Source organism: Lepisma saccharinum, chromosome 3 (genome assembly GCF_977018435.1).
Source record: "Lepisma saccharinum chromosome 3, izLepSacc3.1, whole genome shotgun sequence".
NCBI classification, from domain to species: domain Eukaryota; kingdom Metazoa; phylum Arthropoda; class Insecta; order Zygentoma; family Lepismatidae; genus Lepisma; species Lepisma saccharinum.
The window spans coordinates 62,906,915-62,925,502 of record NC_139231.1 but is presented as its reverse complement, the minus strand read 5'-3'; the positions used below and the strand labels follow the sequence as shown (position 1 = coordinate 62,925,502).

At 37.7% G+C, this 18,588-nt stretch overlaps 2 protein-coding genes across 6 annotated transcripts in view; one reads left to right on the top strand and one right to left on the bottom strand.

The window, feature by feature from the left end:
* The window catches only part of LOC145985087 (elongation factor-like GTPase 1), a 400,968-nt gene that overhangs the window by 83,002 nt on the left and 299,378 nt on the right, over positions 1-18,588 (top strand). The window lies entirely within an intron of this gene.
* dsx-c73A (doublesex cognate 73A) overlaps positions 1-18,588 on the bottom strand; it is a 158,368-nt gene that overhangs the window by 5,164 nt on the left and 134,616 nt on the right. Inside the window, exon 4 of the mRNA XM_083119910.1 lies at positions 2,181-2,331. Coding sequence (XP_082976036.1) covers positions 2,181-2,331 — 151 coding nt within the window. The remainder of the gene's footprint in view (positions 1-2,180; positions 2,332-18,588) is intronic.

Below are 18,588 nucleotides of genomic sequence, written 5' to 3'. Positions count from 1 at the left end.
TTTTCATGTTAAGAAAGAGAATGATAGTTTTTCTTGTATGTACGCATTGCTTGCATGATAGAATTATTTTCCTGTAGTTTACGGTTATTACAAGCATAATTTAAAAATAAAAAATAAAAAATCTAAAATAAAAATAAAATAGACTGCTTTTTTCGCAGTTAAGTTGCTATATTACAACAATGTAACATTGACAACATCCATTATATAACAGATTCTTTTTGTTTAAAAATTACTAACCATTGTTATAACTGTATCTTTAGTCAAAATGAAAATAAATGTCTGATGAAAGGAGCGTGTGTTCTCCTGAAATGTCACAAAGAAAAAACTGTTTTCTTATGCTTGTAATAACCGTAAACTACAGGAAAATAATGAAAGAGAATGTAACTGAAACTCTCTGTAAATATTATATTGTATGCCCCCATATGTAGGTACCATATTTTTCACAATCAATAACGTTAAATATGTTATTGTTGCCCAAAATTGCTTATAAGTGGATAAAATGACATGCTAAATATATTTTTCATTCATGCTGTTGCAACATGATGCATGCATAATTTTTCTTATTTGTAGCTGATCAGCTGTGATTCATTCATGTTAAGTTTTATTGACTTTTAACCAGACTTTTCACCAAAAACGCAACATGCAGAATTTCCCATAAGTGTTTTTCATTAAATTTACCACATTTTGCACATTATTCTATAAAGAAGGCCTGAAAAATCATAAAATTTCTGCTATGTTAGTTTAATGTGTTTGATAACATTCTTGCAAAAGCAGTATTTTGAAGAATGCAGCAGTCACCATTGATATACATAACAACATGTACAATGCAAGTTGTTATTTCAGTAATAATTTGGCACCAATCGAAGCTTAGATCCACCCTAAAAAGGGTCCTGGCTATGCCCCTGATGTGTGTATTCAAATTCAAAAAATTAAAATGTGTGAATCTGTAACATTTTTGGGTGTGCATGTGAGGGGTTGCTGAATGCATGCATGGCAACTTTGATACAATCTTTCTTCAAAGAATGTTGTCCTGCATTGGCATTGCTTTACTTGGACAAATTTGCTATCTTCTGTTGTTCCAACTATTTTCAGAGAAAGGAAAAGCACACTGTCTTGTTTTTGAACAATAATCGGATGTTTATGTTTTGTCATCAGAGGATTTTATGTTCATATCTGAGATAAACTTGCTGCACTTCTTGCAACTCTGAAACAGTTTAAGTTTTGTGTTTGATAGGAAGCTGGTTGTGGAACCTTGCTCCTTGTTTAGACAGATGATATTAATTCACTTAGTTTCACTCTTTGCAAACTTGATTATTGAATTTTTCACTAAAGAAAAATATAGAAAATACAACTTAAATCCAAACAAATAATATGTTTCGAATTAACCCTCTTGAAAATATGATGTATAAAGAAATTAACTACTGCGTTACTGAGTGAAGAGTGTATACATTTGTTCATTCATGTGAATTTTAAAAACTCAACTTATTTCATGGAATAACAGCTCCTTGAGGGCCAGGGCCTGCCAAGCAGCTTTTTCATTGGGTGACATGTAATCAGTGGATTGAGTCACATCGCCGTTGTTTTCTGGTTTTGAAAACTGGAGCTCACTACTTCTTCTTTTCAAGTTGCTCCTCAATTGTAGTCACGATGCTGGGTCAGCATTGAAATTTTGGGGGTCTCCCACCTGTAACCAAACTTGGGACCACTTGCTCCCATGCAAATTTTATAATGTCAGAATGTGTGTGTGTGTGTGTGTGTGGTATTAGGTGTAGAATTGAAACATTACATGAATACATCACTTCAAGAAGGCCATATATTTTTTTACATTAACATTATAGCGATTCCATGCACACAGTGCTCAAGAATTAACTGTAGGTGTGGGACATGTTTGTTTGGATCTTGGGGCAAGAATGGATAGGTGGTGACAATTTTTAATTGTTTAAAACTGTGAACAGTGAAATACATATTATCCTCTATGTAAATTTCGCAATTCACCTCCACTATATAGCAAATATGAAGAGACTCAATACTACACACTACATTGGTAAAAATTACCAGTTTTAAATTAATGAAGAAAGTGTGACATGTATCTTCATACTCTTCCCATTGACTTCATGTGTTCACAATTTCAGTTCAGATTTATATTTGTAGAATGATTAGAATTTTGCACTCATACTTACCAAGAACACTGTCTCTTGGACACCTGCAGATGACCAGGTAGTGAGACTTTCCTGTTCTAATATTTTGAAGAGCAAGTAAGGACCAGTCCCTCGGAGACCGACACTCCCTCAATTCAGTCACCATTTCACATGTTTTCACCAGAGTAAGAGCCTGTAAGACAAAAATAAAGTGGATTATTCCTGCGCATATCAAATGATATTAGGAAGAAATCATAAAAGTGAGGACATTCTGAAGTAATACCCTTGTATTGTGCAAGGTTTTTTTTTACGGGAATAGTGAAGGCAAAGCAGATACTACATTAATACTGCAGCGCAGTCAGACACCATATGACTTGAGCTTCTACAGTGAAGAAGGGACGATAAAATATGAATATATTTTTCTTGTATAAATCATGTACACATGCATTATAGCAAGTGTTTTTTTCTAGTGGGGAAAAATGTCTTGGCATTCTTCATAAGTTGGCTTGTTGCAGTGACAAACTATAATCATGCAAAGTTAATTATGCTAATTAAAAAATATCTATTTATTTGCACTTCGTTTTGTAATGCAAACAGATATTAGTTTTTATTGTCAGCTATACAAAAAATGTTTGTACAGCAAACTGTTGAGTATCAGCAGAAAAAAAGTGCTGATTATAGATTGTAGGGTATGAAGTAAAATATAATTATGCCACAGCTATAAATGAATTCCAAAGAACCAGCAGCCAATTATATTCTGGAGAAGATAGTATGCTTTGAGAAGTTAATGCATGATAGTTAGTTATACGAGGGGTTTTGATAAGTTTCTGGCCTGACAGGGAAAGTATCGGAATAGATGAAAATCCTTGTAGTATGTTGTGAGTCAATGTTTCAGAACATGTTGTGCAACATTTGAGACGGATATTATAAGTAATACTTTTGCATTATAAATTTAAAGCAACCATGGTGTAAAGTATTAAGTTTTCCAAATTGGAGAAGAGAGCTGTACCTCAAGTACCTCTTCTTGAAGAACACGAGAGCCAAGGAAATATAGACGAATTGACACAAACAATGCTCAATGACTGTCCTTCATACAACACAGTGAAATATTTGATGGCGGATTTCAGGAGCGGAAGAGCAAGCACAGAAGATGAGAAAAGGCCAGGAAGACCCAGAACAGTAGTGACTGAGGAAATTGTTGATAGTGTCAATGACCTGATCCTTGCAGACAGGAGGAGTGGTCTGCAATGTATAGCAGACACCGTAGGGATCAGTTTAGAGCGGGTGCATTACATTGTGCATTATTGAATGAATGGTGACAGTGGATGAAACTCTATTGCATGTATGATCCTAAGATAGAATATCAATCCGTGCAGTGATGGATGACTACGGCCCAAAAAATGTCGCCGACAGAAATCTGCAAGAAAAGTAATGGGTGTGATATTTTGGGATTGTGAGGGGATAATATTCAGCGTATATCTGGAAAGCTGCACCATCTTCAATGCTGAACATTATATGGTCCTGTTGGATCAATTACATTCAGCTTTGAAGAAAAAGAGGCTTGCAAAACTGTCAAGAGACATAATCTTTCTCCAAGACAATGTTCCACAAGTCAGGCACCACAATGCAGAAACTTCGTGAATTAAAGTACAAACTCATTGGCGATCCAGGCCTCCCCGATGGCGCAGTGGTAGCATCGTTGCCGTGTAATCAAGGGGTCCCAGGTTCGATTTCCGGTGGAGGCACATATATAGTGGTTTGGAACCAACTTTAAACTGTAGGTCCAGTCCCAGTTAGCCTTACTGTGCATAAAGTGGACTGAAAACACAAAATCAATCAATCATTGGCGATCCCTCATATTCTCCCGATCTGGCACACTCAGACTATTATCTTTTCCCCAAACTGAATATGCACCTCAAGGGTATTTAATGTAGGGACACCAGTGATGTCATTTCATCAGTAGAGGCATGCAGACCAAGATAAAACCTTTTATTAAAATGGTTTAAAATCGTTGCTGGAACATTGTGCCATGTGTGTGAACCTGAAATAGAACTATGTTCAATAAAATGACCACTGACGCCAGTATTTCTTCCCGAGGCCGGAAACTTATCAAAACACCCTCGTATTGACTCAAAAGTTCAGAATATTTTGAGATCGTGACTGATATATATCTAAAATCATCAAAAAAAGCTTGTACACTTCTGTTCACAAAAAGTGGCACACTTGTTTGAGTTGAAGTCCAGCATCGTGGCCGGAAGTACAGCCGAAGTAAGTGTTCGGAAAGCAGCAGTGTTGCTTACTATAATACAATTTAAACATGTGCAGGGAATTTTGTGTCTCTCAGACTAAAAAGAAAAGGGCTAACGGAAAAATTGCAGCGTAAAAACTAATTAACTGGAATTTCCACGTCTACAATCAAAGTAATGTAAATGTGAAATATTCCTGAAATTTATTTTAAAAAGAAACACGTTTTTGACGTTCGTGATGAAGTAGTTATCACAATTCGTTAGAATGCGAGGGCCCCGGGTTTGAATTAGGCCTGAGCATGGATGTTCTTCTTGAGTCTCTCTTCATCGTCGCGAGTAGCCGAAAATGGAAGAAAAGCAATACTAAATAACGAAAAGGAAAAAATGCAATAAGAAAAAGCGAGACAGAAATAGTGCTGTTGCAATTCCTGAAATGATGCAAAAAAAAAAAAAAAAATTCGGAAATAGTGTTATCCTAGTCCAGGAGAAGGCTGGAAGAATAAATAAAGTCCTTCCCCATCCACTTTGGCAAACAGATTCGCAAAGTTGGCACTGGATATGTGATGCGAAAATAATAGAAATCCTAAAGGAAGAAGAGTTTATGTCACAGCCAGGGGGCACATGAGAGGAGGCCCCCCCCCCACATCAGTCATCCAGGCTATTAAAAATAAGTGAATGGTTGTCCTCTCAGTTAACTTTAACAGTAAATGGAATTTTTGTAAAATAAAAATTGTCGGGCTTTACTTTTTTACACGTGCACGTTGGTTTCGTAATGGAGCACAAAAAGAGAATTGTGACTCTCGTAAAATTCTTACCGAATGAATGAATGTCTCCGTAGATTCCAGAATAATGCCTTCATTTTGAAATAAATAGTTTTAAATAATATAATTTATGTGCCGTTGGTTAATGAGATTCATCGTCACATTACAATCCGCTGTGTTGACGGATTATAGAGAACGGTAACACTGGTCTACAAATTTTCATGAACTTTCTGTTTATGTATATTTTTCAGTTTAGTTTCTTAATTTGGACCCGCTGAACACAAATATGACTTTGGTTTTGCTGTAATGTCAGTTTTTCGGATAATATGGGTCGTTTATTATTTCTTATTGAAAGTGCAACTTGTAGCCTATATATTATATGTATTATGTAGAAAAACATAAAATTACAAACACTGTACAGTCAGTACCCAGTAAATTACATATATAATGAACAGTATAACAATGAAAAATAGCTAAAGCAATACAATGAAATGAACAGAATACATTAATATTACACATCAGTCCCTTAATTTAGTTCATCTTATGGGACAACATGCTCAAGAGTGAATATTTGTTGTTCGTTGTCTTTTTTTTGGGAAACACTCCCGTCCCCTTCGTCATGAACTAATCCCCAAATGTAATCACCCATCATGGTGCAGTCCCATCTTCCCTGGTATCTGCCTTCCATGAATTGAATTCCATTTGAAAGTTTTTGCTGTGTTCTTCGCTTATCTCTCCCAAATTCTGCCAAAAGAAATCAAGATGCGAATGAAGCATGTGTAATTTTACAGACATTCTACAGCCCAGTGCTCTATATCTATCAAGTAATGCCTTAACTTGATCGTCAAGAGCTTCACTTCTGTTGTGGACAAGAAATCCCTTCACCAAGTTGTGGAAGACCTTCCAAGCATTTCTTTCCAGCTCGGTCATATTTTGTTTAAGTTCGTTACTATTTAGTATGAAACAAATCTGTGGTCCTGTAAAAATGCCACCCACAGTTTTTGCCTGTGACAGATTAGGATTTTTTTTTTTATGTACTGTAGAGCAGCTGACTCACTATCCAATGTTGTCACAAATTGTTTTGCCAAACTCCGTTTAATGTGCAGCGTTGGTAGGAGAATCTTCTCTCTGGGCACTTAAGCTGCGCTTATCACATTGTGTTTTCCTGGAATTAGCTCAGTTCTTTAAGGCCACACAGTTTGCTCGTACTGTCCCAGAGACAGAGAAAACAAGAATGCTTTGTATAATCACTTTGTAACCCAAGAAGAAAACCAATTATTTTGAAATCACCACATAGGCTATGTCCCACTGGTGTTAATCATATTGGGTTTTCTCCAACATCAACTTCACACGTGAGTAACTTTCCTTCAAGTGGATGGAGTACGCGACTGGAATTGGTTCGTACAGAAAACCACTTATATCAGAACAGTAGCACAGCGACTCTTCTATTATATATATATATATATATAAAAACAAAAAACAACCTATAATAGATGAATAATAGTTTTTCTTGTATGTACGCATTGCTTGCATGATAGAATTATTTTCCTGTAGTTTACGGTTATTACAAGCATAAGAAAACAGTTTTTTCTTTGTGACGTTTCAGGAGAACACACGCTCCTTTCATCAGACATTTATTTTCATTTTGACTAAAGATACAGTTATAACAATGGTTAGTAATTTTTTTAAACAAAAAGAATCTGTTATATAATGGATGTTGTCAATGTTACATTGTTGTAATATAGCAACTTAACTGTGAAAAAAGCAGTCTGTTTTATTTTTATTTCAGATTTTTTAAAATTATGAATCCCAAATATCATCAGGTAATTCAAATTCATCATTGTTTTCACAATGTCTCTTGATGTTTTCTGTTACATTAAATTTTAAAGATGGTGGCTTACTCCATTTGTGAAAAAGAAAACTCCATACTGGATCTATGTTACCATTTTCATTATTTAATTTATTCCAGTGTTCTTCTGCAATGAACGAAGCTTCCCAGACATTCAACTCTGTGTTTCCCGTTAATCTTTTTAAAACCCTTCTCTTTTTAATCAAATGCTTCTCTTCGATGATATGAGTTGACAAACCTGTTCTTGGGTTTAGATTTATAATGTCCAAATCGTGTTCGTGCCATCTTATTGCCATTTTCCTTGCTGTTTGTCCCACATAATCTTTTGAACATGAACAACTTATATTATATATTCCTGTGGTTTCCACATCTGGTAGAGAGTTTCTCATTTTGAATTCATTAAATGTACATTCCAAACTTCTTGGTGATTTAAAAACAATTTTGAAATTAAAACTTCTAAAAGTTTTTGTAATTTTATGTGAGAATCCCTTGTGGAATGGAATGCACACAAATTTCTTTTCATCAGATTTTTCATCTTTGTCTGTATTTCTCTTTTCCTTTAGTTTTCTTGCAACTTGTTTTTTGATTTGGTTTATTCTGTTAGTGTGAAAGCCATTTTCTTTTGCTATATTAAAGAGCCTTTCTTCTTCATTTTTGATATCCTCATTATTGGAACATAGTCTTTGTGCTCTCAGGAAAAAATTTAAAAATATATTATCCATTGTTATATGCGAATGTTCTGATTTGGTATGGATGTATTTTTCCCCCGCTAATTTTTTCCTATGGACTGATGTTTGAATTGTTGAGTCAGTTGTCTTAATTTGCAGATCAAGGAAAGAAATTACATTGTTATTCATGGGTTCGCAAGTGAATTTTATGCGACGATGTGATTCATTTAACGATTTAAATACGTCCATGATGGTGTTCTCATTTTTAGCAATAATTAGCACATCATCTACATATCTGATGTAGAGTTTGATATCCGCATCTATCGCATTAACAATTGGAGATTCTATGTAATGAAGGAAAATTCTGGAGATGATTCCGGATACTGGGTTTCCCATTGATAGACCATTACTTTGCTGATAGATTTTGCCATCAAATATAAAGTAATTGTAATTTGCACATACAGTAAACCATCGAACCATTTCCCATGATTCTACTGGGTTAACCTTCATCTCAATAAGCCATCTGTGTAATGCATCTGTGGCACCTTCTATTGGGACACTAGGATATAAATTTTCAACATCAAAACTTGCAATATGATACTCATTATTCCAAACAATGTTTTTTAGTTTCTGTTTCACTTCATATGCATTTTTAACGCTGAATGGTGTTTGTTGTTTAATTATAGCAAGTCTTTCAACTAAATATTTGGATAGTTTGTATGCAGGATGTGTGAAAGTTGCAATGATGGGTCGTATTGGAGTTCCCGGTTTGTGAGTTTTTGGTAGTCCAAAGGCGATCATAATTTATAATTTTAAAAAATCTGAAATAAAAATAAAACAGACTGCTTTTTTCACAGTTAAGTTGCTATATTACAACAATGTAACATTGATAACATCCATTACATAACAGATTCTTTTTGTTTAAAAAAATTACTAACCATTGTTATAACTGTATCTTTAGTCAAAATGAAAATAAATGTCTGATGAAAGGAGCGTGTGTTCTCCTGAAACGTCACAAAGAAAAAACTGTTTTCTTATGCTTGTAATAACCGTAAACTACAGGAAAATAAAAAACAACCTGGTGTCTCTTTCTGAATTTTGTTATTCTACAGGAAGGAAGTAGCAAGTTCCACTCCTTCAGTCGTGGAGCTGAAAGTTCAGACTTATTTTTTGGTAAATTCAGGTCTCGAATAAGGGCATCTAGCTCTTTCTGGTTCAGTAAATGAGGTTTCTTGCTATCCTCATCATCAGTAACATGGTCACCAGAACTGTCCAAATCACTACCTTCTTCCGCAAACGTGGTTTGGATTGGAGGCGATGGTATAGGAAGATCTTCACTGTCAGGAACAGGTGCTCGGGAAGATGGTATGTCAAGGTATTGTAGCTGATGCCTGTTCTTCCCTCTCTTGAAATGTGGCAGGTCGATCATGCAAAAGTAACAATCATCATGATGATTTGTAGGTTCCCTCCACACTCGTAGAATCACAAATGGCATGCATTTCCTGCTACCATGCAACCAATGTTCCATCGGCGACCTGCAGTTACCACATGTAACATGTGGAGCTCATGGTTCGTTCGGATCACCAATAGCCATTCCAAAGTATGCTTTATAGGCTTCACAAAATTTTGTCCCTGGCACAATGACATGTTTAACTTGCTTGGGCCCAATATACATGTAGTATCCACATACATAACAGAATGAGTCTGCATGTAATTTGCACTTCCGACCCGCTGACATGCTGTTCCATAACAAAGCAAATGAACTTAACGCAGATTAACACACACCCAGACTGAAGTAGTAGACATGGTGGCGAAGAAACAACTTTGAAACACAACCACAAGGCCAAAGTAGGAATTCAGGTGAGCGCTTGTACTCTTCAAATTTACTACGCACCGATAAAAACACACAAAAAATAGATAAACCAGACATATGGGGTAGACATGAAGGGGGAGTTTCCAACCTTTACACGAGTTAAAATCAACAGCAACTGTGCTTCCATCTAGCGACTGTAAGACTAAATACACCCATATTGCTGTGGCTAAGCCAGCAGTGCGAGAGAACAAAACATGCTAATATCTTTCAAAATGTTGATATTTTGACAAAATCGTTACCGGATTCGTGTTTAGTGGGTCGAAATCTATAAGAATTCATTACAAAACAATGATAAGCAAAATCTTGTTGACCAGTGTAATGATTTAGGGTTGGAAGCACTCATCTTCCACAAAACCACGACTTCCCAACGTTTTCCTTCATTTTCATGCACAAGCTTGACTTGTAATCTGTCAGCAATGTGCACAGCACACAAACACCATCTGATGAAGCATATTGCTTTCAAATAAATATAATTAGCGAGTAGCGACATCAAAAGTTTCGAGCTGGACAGGAAAAGATGCAATCTTGTGGATAAATTAGTCGAATAGCTTGGTTTCTTCACCATGGCTTGTGGCCATGTCGGTTAAATGCCAGCTTTGTAAGCTGAAATCCTAGGTTCGCATCCCCGTGTCTTCAAAATATTTTTTCTTATCGCATGGGTGCTACATAATGTATTTTTTTCTCGTCACACCAATTGCAGCCTGAAACTTTCTTACTGAACGGTTCGCGTGATGACGTCCAAACTGCGTGGCTGGCCACAGGGCATGATGGGAATTCTTTTGCGCATGCAACGTGTTGATGTCGGCCATTTGCAAGTGAAAATGTCACGTTACCAGTTAATTAATATTTACGCTGCAATCTTTCTGTTAGCCCTTTTCCTCTTAGTCTGAGAGACACAAAATTTCCTGCGTATGGTTAAATTGATTGATAGTAAGCAACACTGCTGCTTTCCGAACACTTACTTCAGCTGTACTTCCGGCCACGAAGCTGGACTTCAATTCAACCGACTGTGCTACTTTTTGAGAACAGAAGTGTACAATATACTTGATTCTTCTTCAGCTTGATGATTGATTGGGATCTTGGATTTGTCCCAGGAAAGGACATTCGGAATTCTGAAAACTTAGATCTGTTTACAATTTCTCTCAAGGAGATTCCACACCAAATCGACAAGGGACACATATCATGGCCTTAGGCAGGAACATTTTTCGGGTGGGTTTACTCATAATTGTTCCCATGGGCGTCGCAAGTAATTTGGATAATATAAATAAATACTAAAAATTATTAAATAATAATAATGATTAAAATTTCATAATAATAAAATAATTTATTCCAAACGTATTATTATTATTATTTTTTATTATTATTGCTGTCCTTATATTCTTGAGGAGACTTTTCTACTCTATTCATCAGAAGTGTGAATATGCAGCACAACTTTTTTTTTCATGCAATGTGTACTGAAATTAAATTTTAGATACCTCAAGAAAAAGCTTTAAAAGTAAGAGAGCAATTTTAGTGATGAAGTTTATGTTGTTTGACCATTCACATAAAACTTAATTTTTTTAAATTTTGAAAATCAGTTATTCTTTGGATTAAGTGGTAAAACATAACCTGGTGTCTGTATTGTAGCCTCAATTTTTCGATCTAATGCCGTTTTTCTTTGGTTTTTCTGTTCGAATACTAACTGGACATTATTTCCGTTGTTAACAATAAAACTAACAAACATTCTGCTATTTTGTAACTTTGCAATAAACGATGTCAATTCGAGGGAAGGGGGGGGGGGGGGGTTGGCTTCTATGGACCAGTTCAATCGCACTTTCCAATGCTCTAAATCGATCGCTGGGTGAAGGATAGTGAACGTAACGTGTTATGAAGCTGGAGATCCTAGGTTTGAACTCTTATAAAGGGGGATTTAAACCCTTATCGAACAGGAAATTTAAGAGTTGGAACGTGAATTTGGGACAATTACAAGGGAATTTGCAGTCTGATCCAGGAACAGCACTGGAAAGAGTACAGCAGAAGTGAAAATGAAGGGGTCCCGGTTGGGCTGCAATTCTGAGAATTAAACCCGTTTCGTTCAAATTTCAGAATTCAAAATGTTTGAAAATTCTAGCTCGATCATTTCAGGATTGTCTCCCTGTTGTATTTTTGTGAAACTACAAATACATTTTTGAAAATGTGTTACAAATGTTGGTTTCTGAATTTCCATTAATCCAACATGCCAAATGTTTCGGGGGAGTTGATCCCTAAACCCTCCTCTAAATATGGCCATGACACATATAGCGTTCATTCATCTGAAGATTGGTCGATTGCATTGATTAGAGGCTCATGCAGCATGAGACATCGCTGCAGTGGCAGTTTGAAACATTATATTGATTTGGTTTATTCTCAAGTGGCATACGTTGCTTGTAACTTCAGTTTGAAAGCTCCCTTCTGTCATTAAAATATGCAATACGTCGTTCTGTAATACAGACTATTACAAATCTTTACAGAATGTGTATTCAGTATGAAGGTATCTTGAATTCTCAAGACGAATTTTTAAACAGATGTTATGTAGAATTTGGCTACAACAACTATTGCATTGCCCATCAAGAAGTCCCAAGTTTCATGCAGAGTCGAATGTCACTCTCAAGGGTGAGGCTGTTGAGGACATGGATAGGGATACTGAAACACATGTTTTGCCTTTGTGTTGCTAAATCTGGAAGTGAGAGCGATTGGTTTGATTTAGTTTATTTTACGTCACTTTTCTGCCACTTATAGTTAATAGCTAATCGTCAAGATGAGGATGAGTGATGATATGATGAAATTGATGGAAGGGACCCACACAAAGAACACCGATACCCTTGATATTGTAGAGTGCAAACAACTCCACCACGGAGGTCACGGAAGTGAGAGTGAGTGTTACTGCAATATATTATTATATGGAAGTAAATATGTGTCCAGATCAAATATTACATTCAAATTAATTAGGATACTATTTGTAATGATTGTAATGCTTACTGGCCGAAACCAAGTGTTAGGTAATAATCAAAATCTAATTTTTGATAACAACTCGTTTGAACCAGTTTCCAAATTCAAATACTTAGGAGTAATATTAACAAATGAAAATTATATTAAAGAGGAAATAAAAAGTAGGCTTAATTCAGGAAATGCATGTTACTTCTTTTTTCATAAACTTTTGTCTTCTCGTCTAATATCTAAGAAACTAAAAGTTAAAATATACAAAACAGTAATTTTGTCTGTAGTATTATATGGGTGTGAAACTTGGTCCCTTACATTGAAAGAGGAACATAAATTGAGAGTATTTGAAAATAAGATCCTTAGGAAAATCTTTGGACCTAAAAGGGATGAGGAGACAGGTGAGTGGAGAAGGTTACATAATTTAGAACTACATAATTTGTATTCATGTCCAGATATTATTAGAATGATTAAATCAAGAAGACTTAGGTGGGCAGGCCATGTGGAACGAATGGGACAGGAAAGAGGAATTTACAGGATTCTTGTTGGGAAACCTGATTGTAAGAGACCTGTAGGAAGGCCAAGACGAAGATGGAGGGACAACGTTGAGATTGACCTAAAGGAAATCGGTAGGGATGGAAAAGAGTATATAGATCTTGCTCAAGATAGGGACAGATGGAAGGCCTGTGTTGCTGCAGCCATGAACCTTCGGGTTTAAGAAGGCTAGAGAGTTAGTTTTAATGATTGGAATATCATTGAACTTTGTTGGAATATCATAGGTAACTAGTAACACTGTGAAAAGAGGGAGAGAAAAGCGCAAAGGTAGATATCGGGGATATTAAAGGAGAGGGACATACTTAAGTTTCCATACTACCCTTGATTTCAGGGCAATCTGTGATAAGAGAACTACCGATCCTGAATGTTATAATTCATTGAAGATATGCTCACTAAGGGGGGTCTGCTCTCAGGGAGCTTTCAGACCGAAGTAACTAACAACGCGGGCTTATTCATTCTATGGGTAAAGATTCACCTCGCATGTGCGAACAATAATCCGAGGCGACACGATGGACAGTATTGAAGCTAAATTGCCCAGTCCGAAGGACACGTGAAGGTTCGAATGGTTGCATTTATTACTGAGGATTCTTTCCCAAGCGACACGAGTAGCTTGTCACCTGCCGCGTGTTCCTTCGGTGTGAAGGCTTTCTTAGGGACGGAAAGCTGGAACAGTGACGGACAATAAAAATGGAACACGTATATCCTTAAATACTCGCTTCCCTGCAAGGCGTTGCGTGTGTTGCCTAACACTAAGGCGATAAGTAGATTTTAATAGCAAATTTTCAATGGCAGATACCACCATAGAGTTATGCGACACACACAACTCTATGCAGGGAAGCGAGTATTTTAGGATATAGGTGTCCCATTTTATTGCCAGTGAATGTACTTATTGTATTGGGTTGATGCGTAAGTTCGTAGCTTTTTTTTTCCACCGTGGCAAGAGTTATTTTTATTTGATACTCATTTGAGATGAACAAATGACAGGAATTAATCAGTAATGTATTTTCCTTTATTATCTACCAACTCTGGAGCAGTTTTTTTATTCCACGCCTGAATAAATCAGCTGATTTGAGGTTACAGAATAGGGGTCCCGGGTTCGAATCCTGACCTGGGCATGGACGTTTGGGAGTGTGCATTCATCAATTTCATCATATCATCACTCATCCCCATTAGCCAAAAGTGGCAAAAAAAGCGAAGTAAAATAAATCAAATCAAATTAAATTAAATTGAGGTTACAGAAGTCGTCAATCCAAGTTTGAAGAGCATTTTACATTACCAACGAGTTTCATTGAAGACCGGTGGATTGAGAGCTGAAAAGGTGGAAATCCGAATGCGCAAGATCGGGGAAGTAAGGAGGATGTTAAATAACCTGCCCACCAAGATCCTGGATAGCACTTTTTGTCATGTTAGCTGAGTGTGGGCGTCCATTATCGTGTTGCAGATGCCGTCTTGGCCTACTCGCCAATTAGTGTTGTTTTCACTTAATGCGTGCGATATCCTGAACCTTACCCATTGGAATGCAAATGTCGCACGATGATTGAATGGTTACAGTTTATCACATTTCCTAATTCTCGGGTCGACTGACGTGGATCATCGTGGATTAAAGCGTTTAAAACGGTCTTCATTAAAGCGCGATGGTCTTCCTGAATGTGGAGAATCAATCAAATCAAAATTGTCTTCTTTGAAACAACAAAACTATTTTCTTGTCCTGCGTTCTCCCCGTACACGGCACAAACGTTTCGAGCCGCCGCCTCTACCTTTGCACCTCTGTTAAACTCAGACAGAAGGATGTGTCGGAAGTGTTCGTTTTTTTCCCCCCACTCGACACTTATCGTTCTTTAGCCCACAAACAACATTGTCTTCCTTTAAATCTGCAAAATTCAATCCATATTCACAAACACAACAATGCCACTCGAATTGACGAACGCTAAACGATAAGCAAACTTCTAACACCGCAGTGTTACCATACCAAACACAAACGCTATGAACTTATGCCGAATATCTACAACTTGCACCCTGTCCAGAAAAACGGTCCTGTATCGTGTATTTGCTGTTGACTTTTAAAAATTACCTGGGCTGTCTGGCAGAAGGAATATAAATTATAGAAAATTTACACCCGTCGTAGTTACTAGTTAATTGCGATATAAATTATCGATCGCCATTGGTCAGTTTATTCAAGAGTCGATAACTAAATGAAACATCGATTAGCACTCATGGAGCACAGCTCGCAACACTTTTTTGCCACCTTTCCCCGTCCCTCAATAAGTAATCCGTCATGACCGTGACGACCTTTGCTGGGAAAGAAGAAGTGTGTTCCAGAAACAAAGTGTATTCAAGCCTGAACCAACTGTCCAACTAAAAGTCCTTTTTGTTACGGCGTAACTGTCCCGCCAGTCTGACCCAGCCACGACAGTGAGCTTCCGCGCCACGTACTCCGCGGTCTGGCTTTATGGTCAGTGGATGCCGAGAATTCGATTCTATCTGGCGGACATTGTGAAAAGCAAGCAGGATTCGAATAACTACTTTATTTAGTCGAGGAGGATTCCTTGTGCGGTTTCGTTGGTTAGAACCGTAGAATACAATGGATATTTATTAATGCCTCAGTGAGTTACCGTAACAACGGAAGCAATCTTCTCTTGGTATTCTGTAGCGTATCTGCAAAGCTAACATTGCTAACCGATTCTGTCCGGCTAGCAGTTCTTCAAAACCATCACGATTTTTTATGAAGATATGTTTGGGTGAGGAAATATACATGATCCCTGATATTCTAACTAGTGATGAGCCGTAGACTTACTAAGTTTGTTTGAGTTTGTTTTAAGCCCATTTCATGCACAGAAAGTCTAATCGGGACTGGCCCTACAGTTTTAAGTGGGATCCCAACCACTGTGTGCCTCCACGGGGTATCGAACCCGGGCTCCATGATTACATCGATTGATTTGGTTTATTTTACTTCGCCTTTCTGCCACTTTTGGCAAATCTTGAAGATGAGGATGAGTGATGATATGATGAAATTGGTGAAGGGACACTCACAAGGAACACCTGTGCCCAGGCCGGAATTTGAACCCGGAACCCTCGGAGTTGTAACACGCTCTGCTAACCACTCCGCCACGGAGACCGGCCCCCTGATTACAACTGACGTTACCACTGCATGCCCTCGAAACGTTGGACGCTAACTCCGATTTAACCTGGCTGATAACTCGAGTACACTTGTTCGAAACACTAAATATTTATTTACAACACTGTTTTGAGAGAAAATTGCCATTTTAAATCGTGCTGGTTCATATCCGTCTGAATATAATCCTATTTACAACAAACAGTTCACACATTCTCTTCCAAGCATCGACTTTTGGGAAAATGTTAAATGTAGACAATAAACACGTGGCCAACCTGAGACAAAGGTAGTACGTTTTTTCAATTAATAACGAGACTATTTCACATTTGTGTTTGTCACTTAGAAGAAATACAGTACATTTGTAATCGTAAAGACCAATTACTACTCATCTATTTCATTTCTACAACACCCGCCGTTAAGTCCACGCTTACCACCATGTTGTCTACATAGATTATTACATTGTATAGCCGTATTATTATCTACACGTAGGTGTAGATTATCATTGTTTACGCGTAGACGCCAAAGGCGCCAACTTAAAAATATATTTTGGGAGGGTAAAGTTTGCATAAACAACATTTTATAAATATAAATATATATGTAAATGTCCCTCTTCGTGGATGGAGGTGGGGGGAGGCAGAAAGTGCTTTGCCCCTAAAGTCTGCGCCTATCGATGCTAATCACTGATTCTACCAAAAGCTTTTCGCTTATTGTTTAGATTTAGTTAGCTGATTCGAAGCTACCACTGTTGATAGCTTTTGGACCGTGCCTACTGTTTAGAGAAGGATTGGAGTACAACTGGGGTGGAGAGCACCAAGCACTTCAATTCCACTGGACTGTATCTGTAGCTCAGTTCTGATTAGATTTTGTATGAACGCCAGCAGGGAAGTTGAAGCTTAAGGTGAAGTTACACCAGATAACCTTGAAATATCAGATTTTCACAAATATAATTCGATAATATGGTGCCTGGATAATGTTATTTCTCATTGACTGGTACCATTGTCAGCCGTTCTACTAATGCCACCCCAAAGAAAATTTGGAACGAAACATTTTGTCGGAAATTTTCAGATTAGTCTATTCCGCGGTGGTCTAATCGGTAGGGCATCTGACTGCCACACGGGAGACCCGGGGAAGGTGACCTAACGTCGGAATTTTTCCGACCATGTCCCTGCATAAAGCGGCTCTATGGTTCGCCTAGCCTCAATTAAATAGGTACGTGGGGGGAAATGAAACCGGCGGAGCGTGGTGTTGATCACATCACCTGTAAAAATGGTCGAGATTGGTGTGGAACCCTACTGCCACATCCCCTATATATACCTTAATGGCACGGTGCAAAGGGAAGAGGAAATTTTACCATTGTTTACCTACCACCTAACAACTTGTCATGTCCCGTGGTGACGTACGATTTTTATATTTTGCAGACCACCAATAAGACAGTGATAAGGTTCTCAGGAAACATGATTGAAATGTTGCTCATAGATGTTTCAGATTAACACAATGGCTTTTGATAAATTTGTTTCTCAACCAACGGAAAAATCTGATTCAGCAAAGCACTGGATTCAGTGCGGAATCCCATCTGAGTTGCTGAACGAAATCGAGTCACCTAAATGGCGTAAAATGCACCTTGCCTTCTCTATCTCTCTCACTCTCTTTCTTTTGTGAAGATATGCAGATTCAGTTATTCACTTTAAACGTTTGGGCTGTCTGTTGGTCCTACTTAGATCTCGCTGCGATATGCAACAATTCCAGAGTCATGCTTCGACAAAAGCGATGGAAAAGTAGGTCCATTGTTGTTGCTGAAGCATTTTCAGTGGGGGAGTGTTTTTTTCTCTTTTCCTCCTGTATCAGTGGTTTCAAGATGTAAGTTGGCAGCTGCCACTTGTTTGTTCACGTTTGATATTTAATTGCACTGTATGTTCGAGTAGGCTAATCAGGGCTGGACGTATAGTCCGTTCGCCTTAGTCGTGACCATATCGGCGCAGGTGCGCATGCGCTCAGTCGACGAGTCCAGTGGCAAAGTAAGGGTGGAACAGATAAGGGAAACAGATTCCGTGAAAATTGTTTGCTGTTGAAAAAATTGAAGTTTCACACGTAGTAACCTCGCCGGCAATCTACGTTAAGAGAAGTGTTAAGAATTGTTAAAGCCATAACAAACCCAACAAGTCGAGCGATACTAAACAAAATAACCGAACTTATAGGGGCTATCCACCGGAAGTAAGTGTCTTCGCGCAGACGCCATAGTTTTAGCACGACAACTTCTGGTTCGTAGACGGTTCGTAGACCCACAACATGTAGGTAAACGGGAACGAATAGGTGTGTGGCAGAATGGCAGTAGGGTGCGATCAGGGCTAAATAATATTTCACAAATAGATCTAAATCGAGGACACTGAAATTATTGGTTTCAAGCTGCCAGGCCTGGATATTGGAAGCCGAC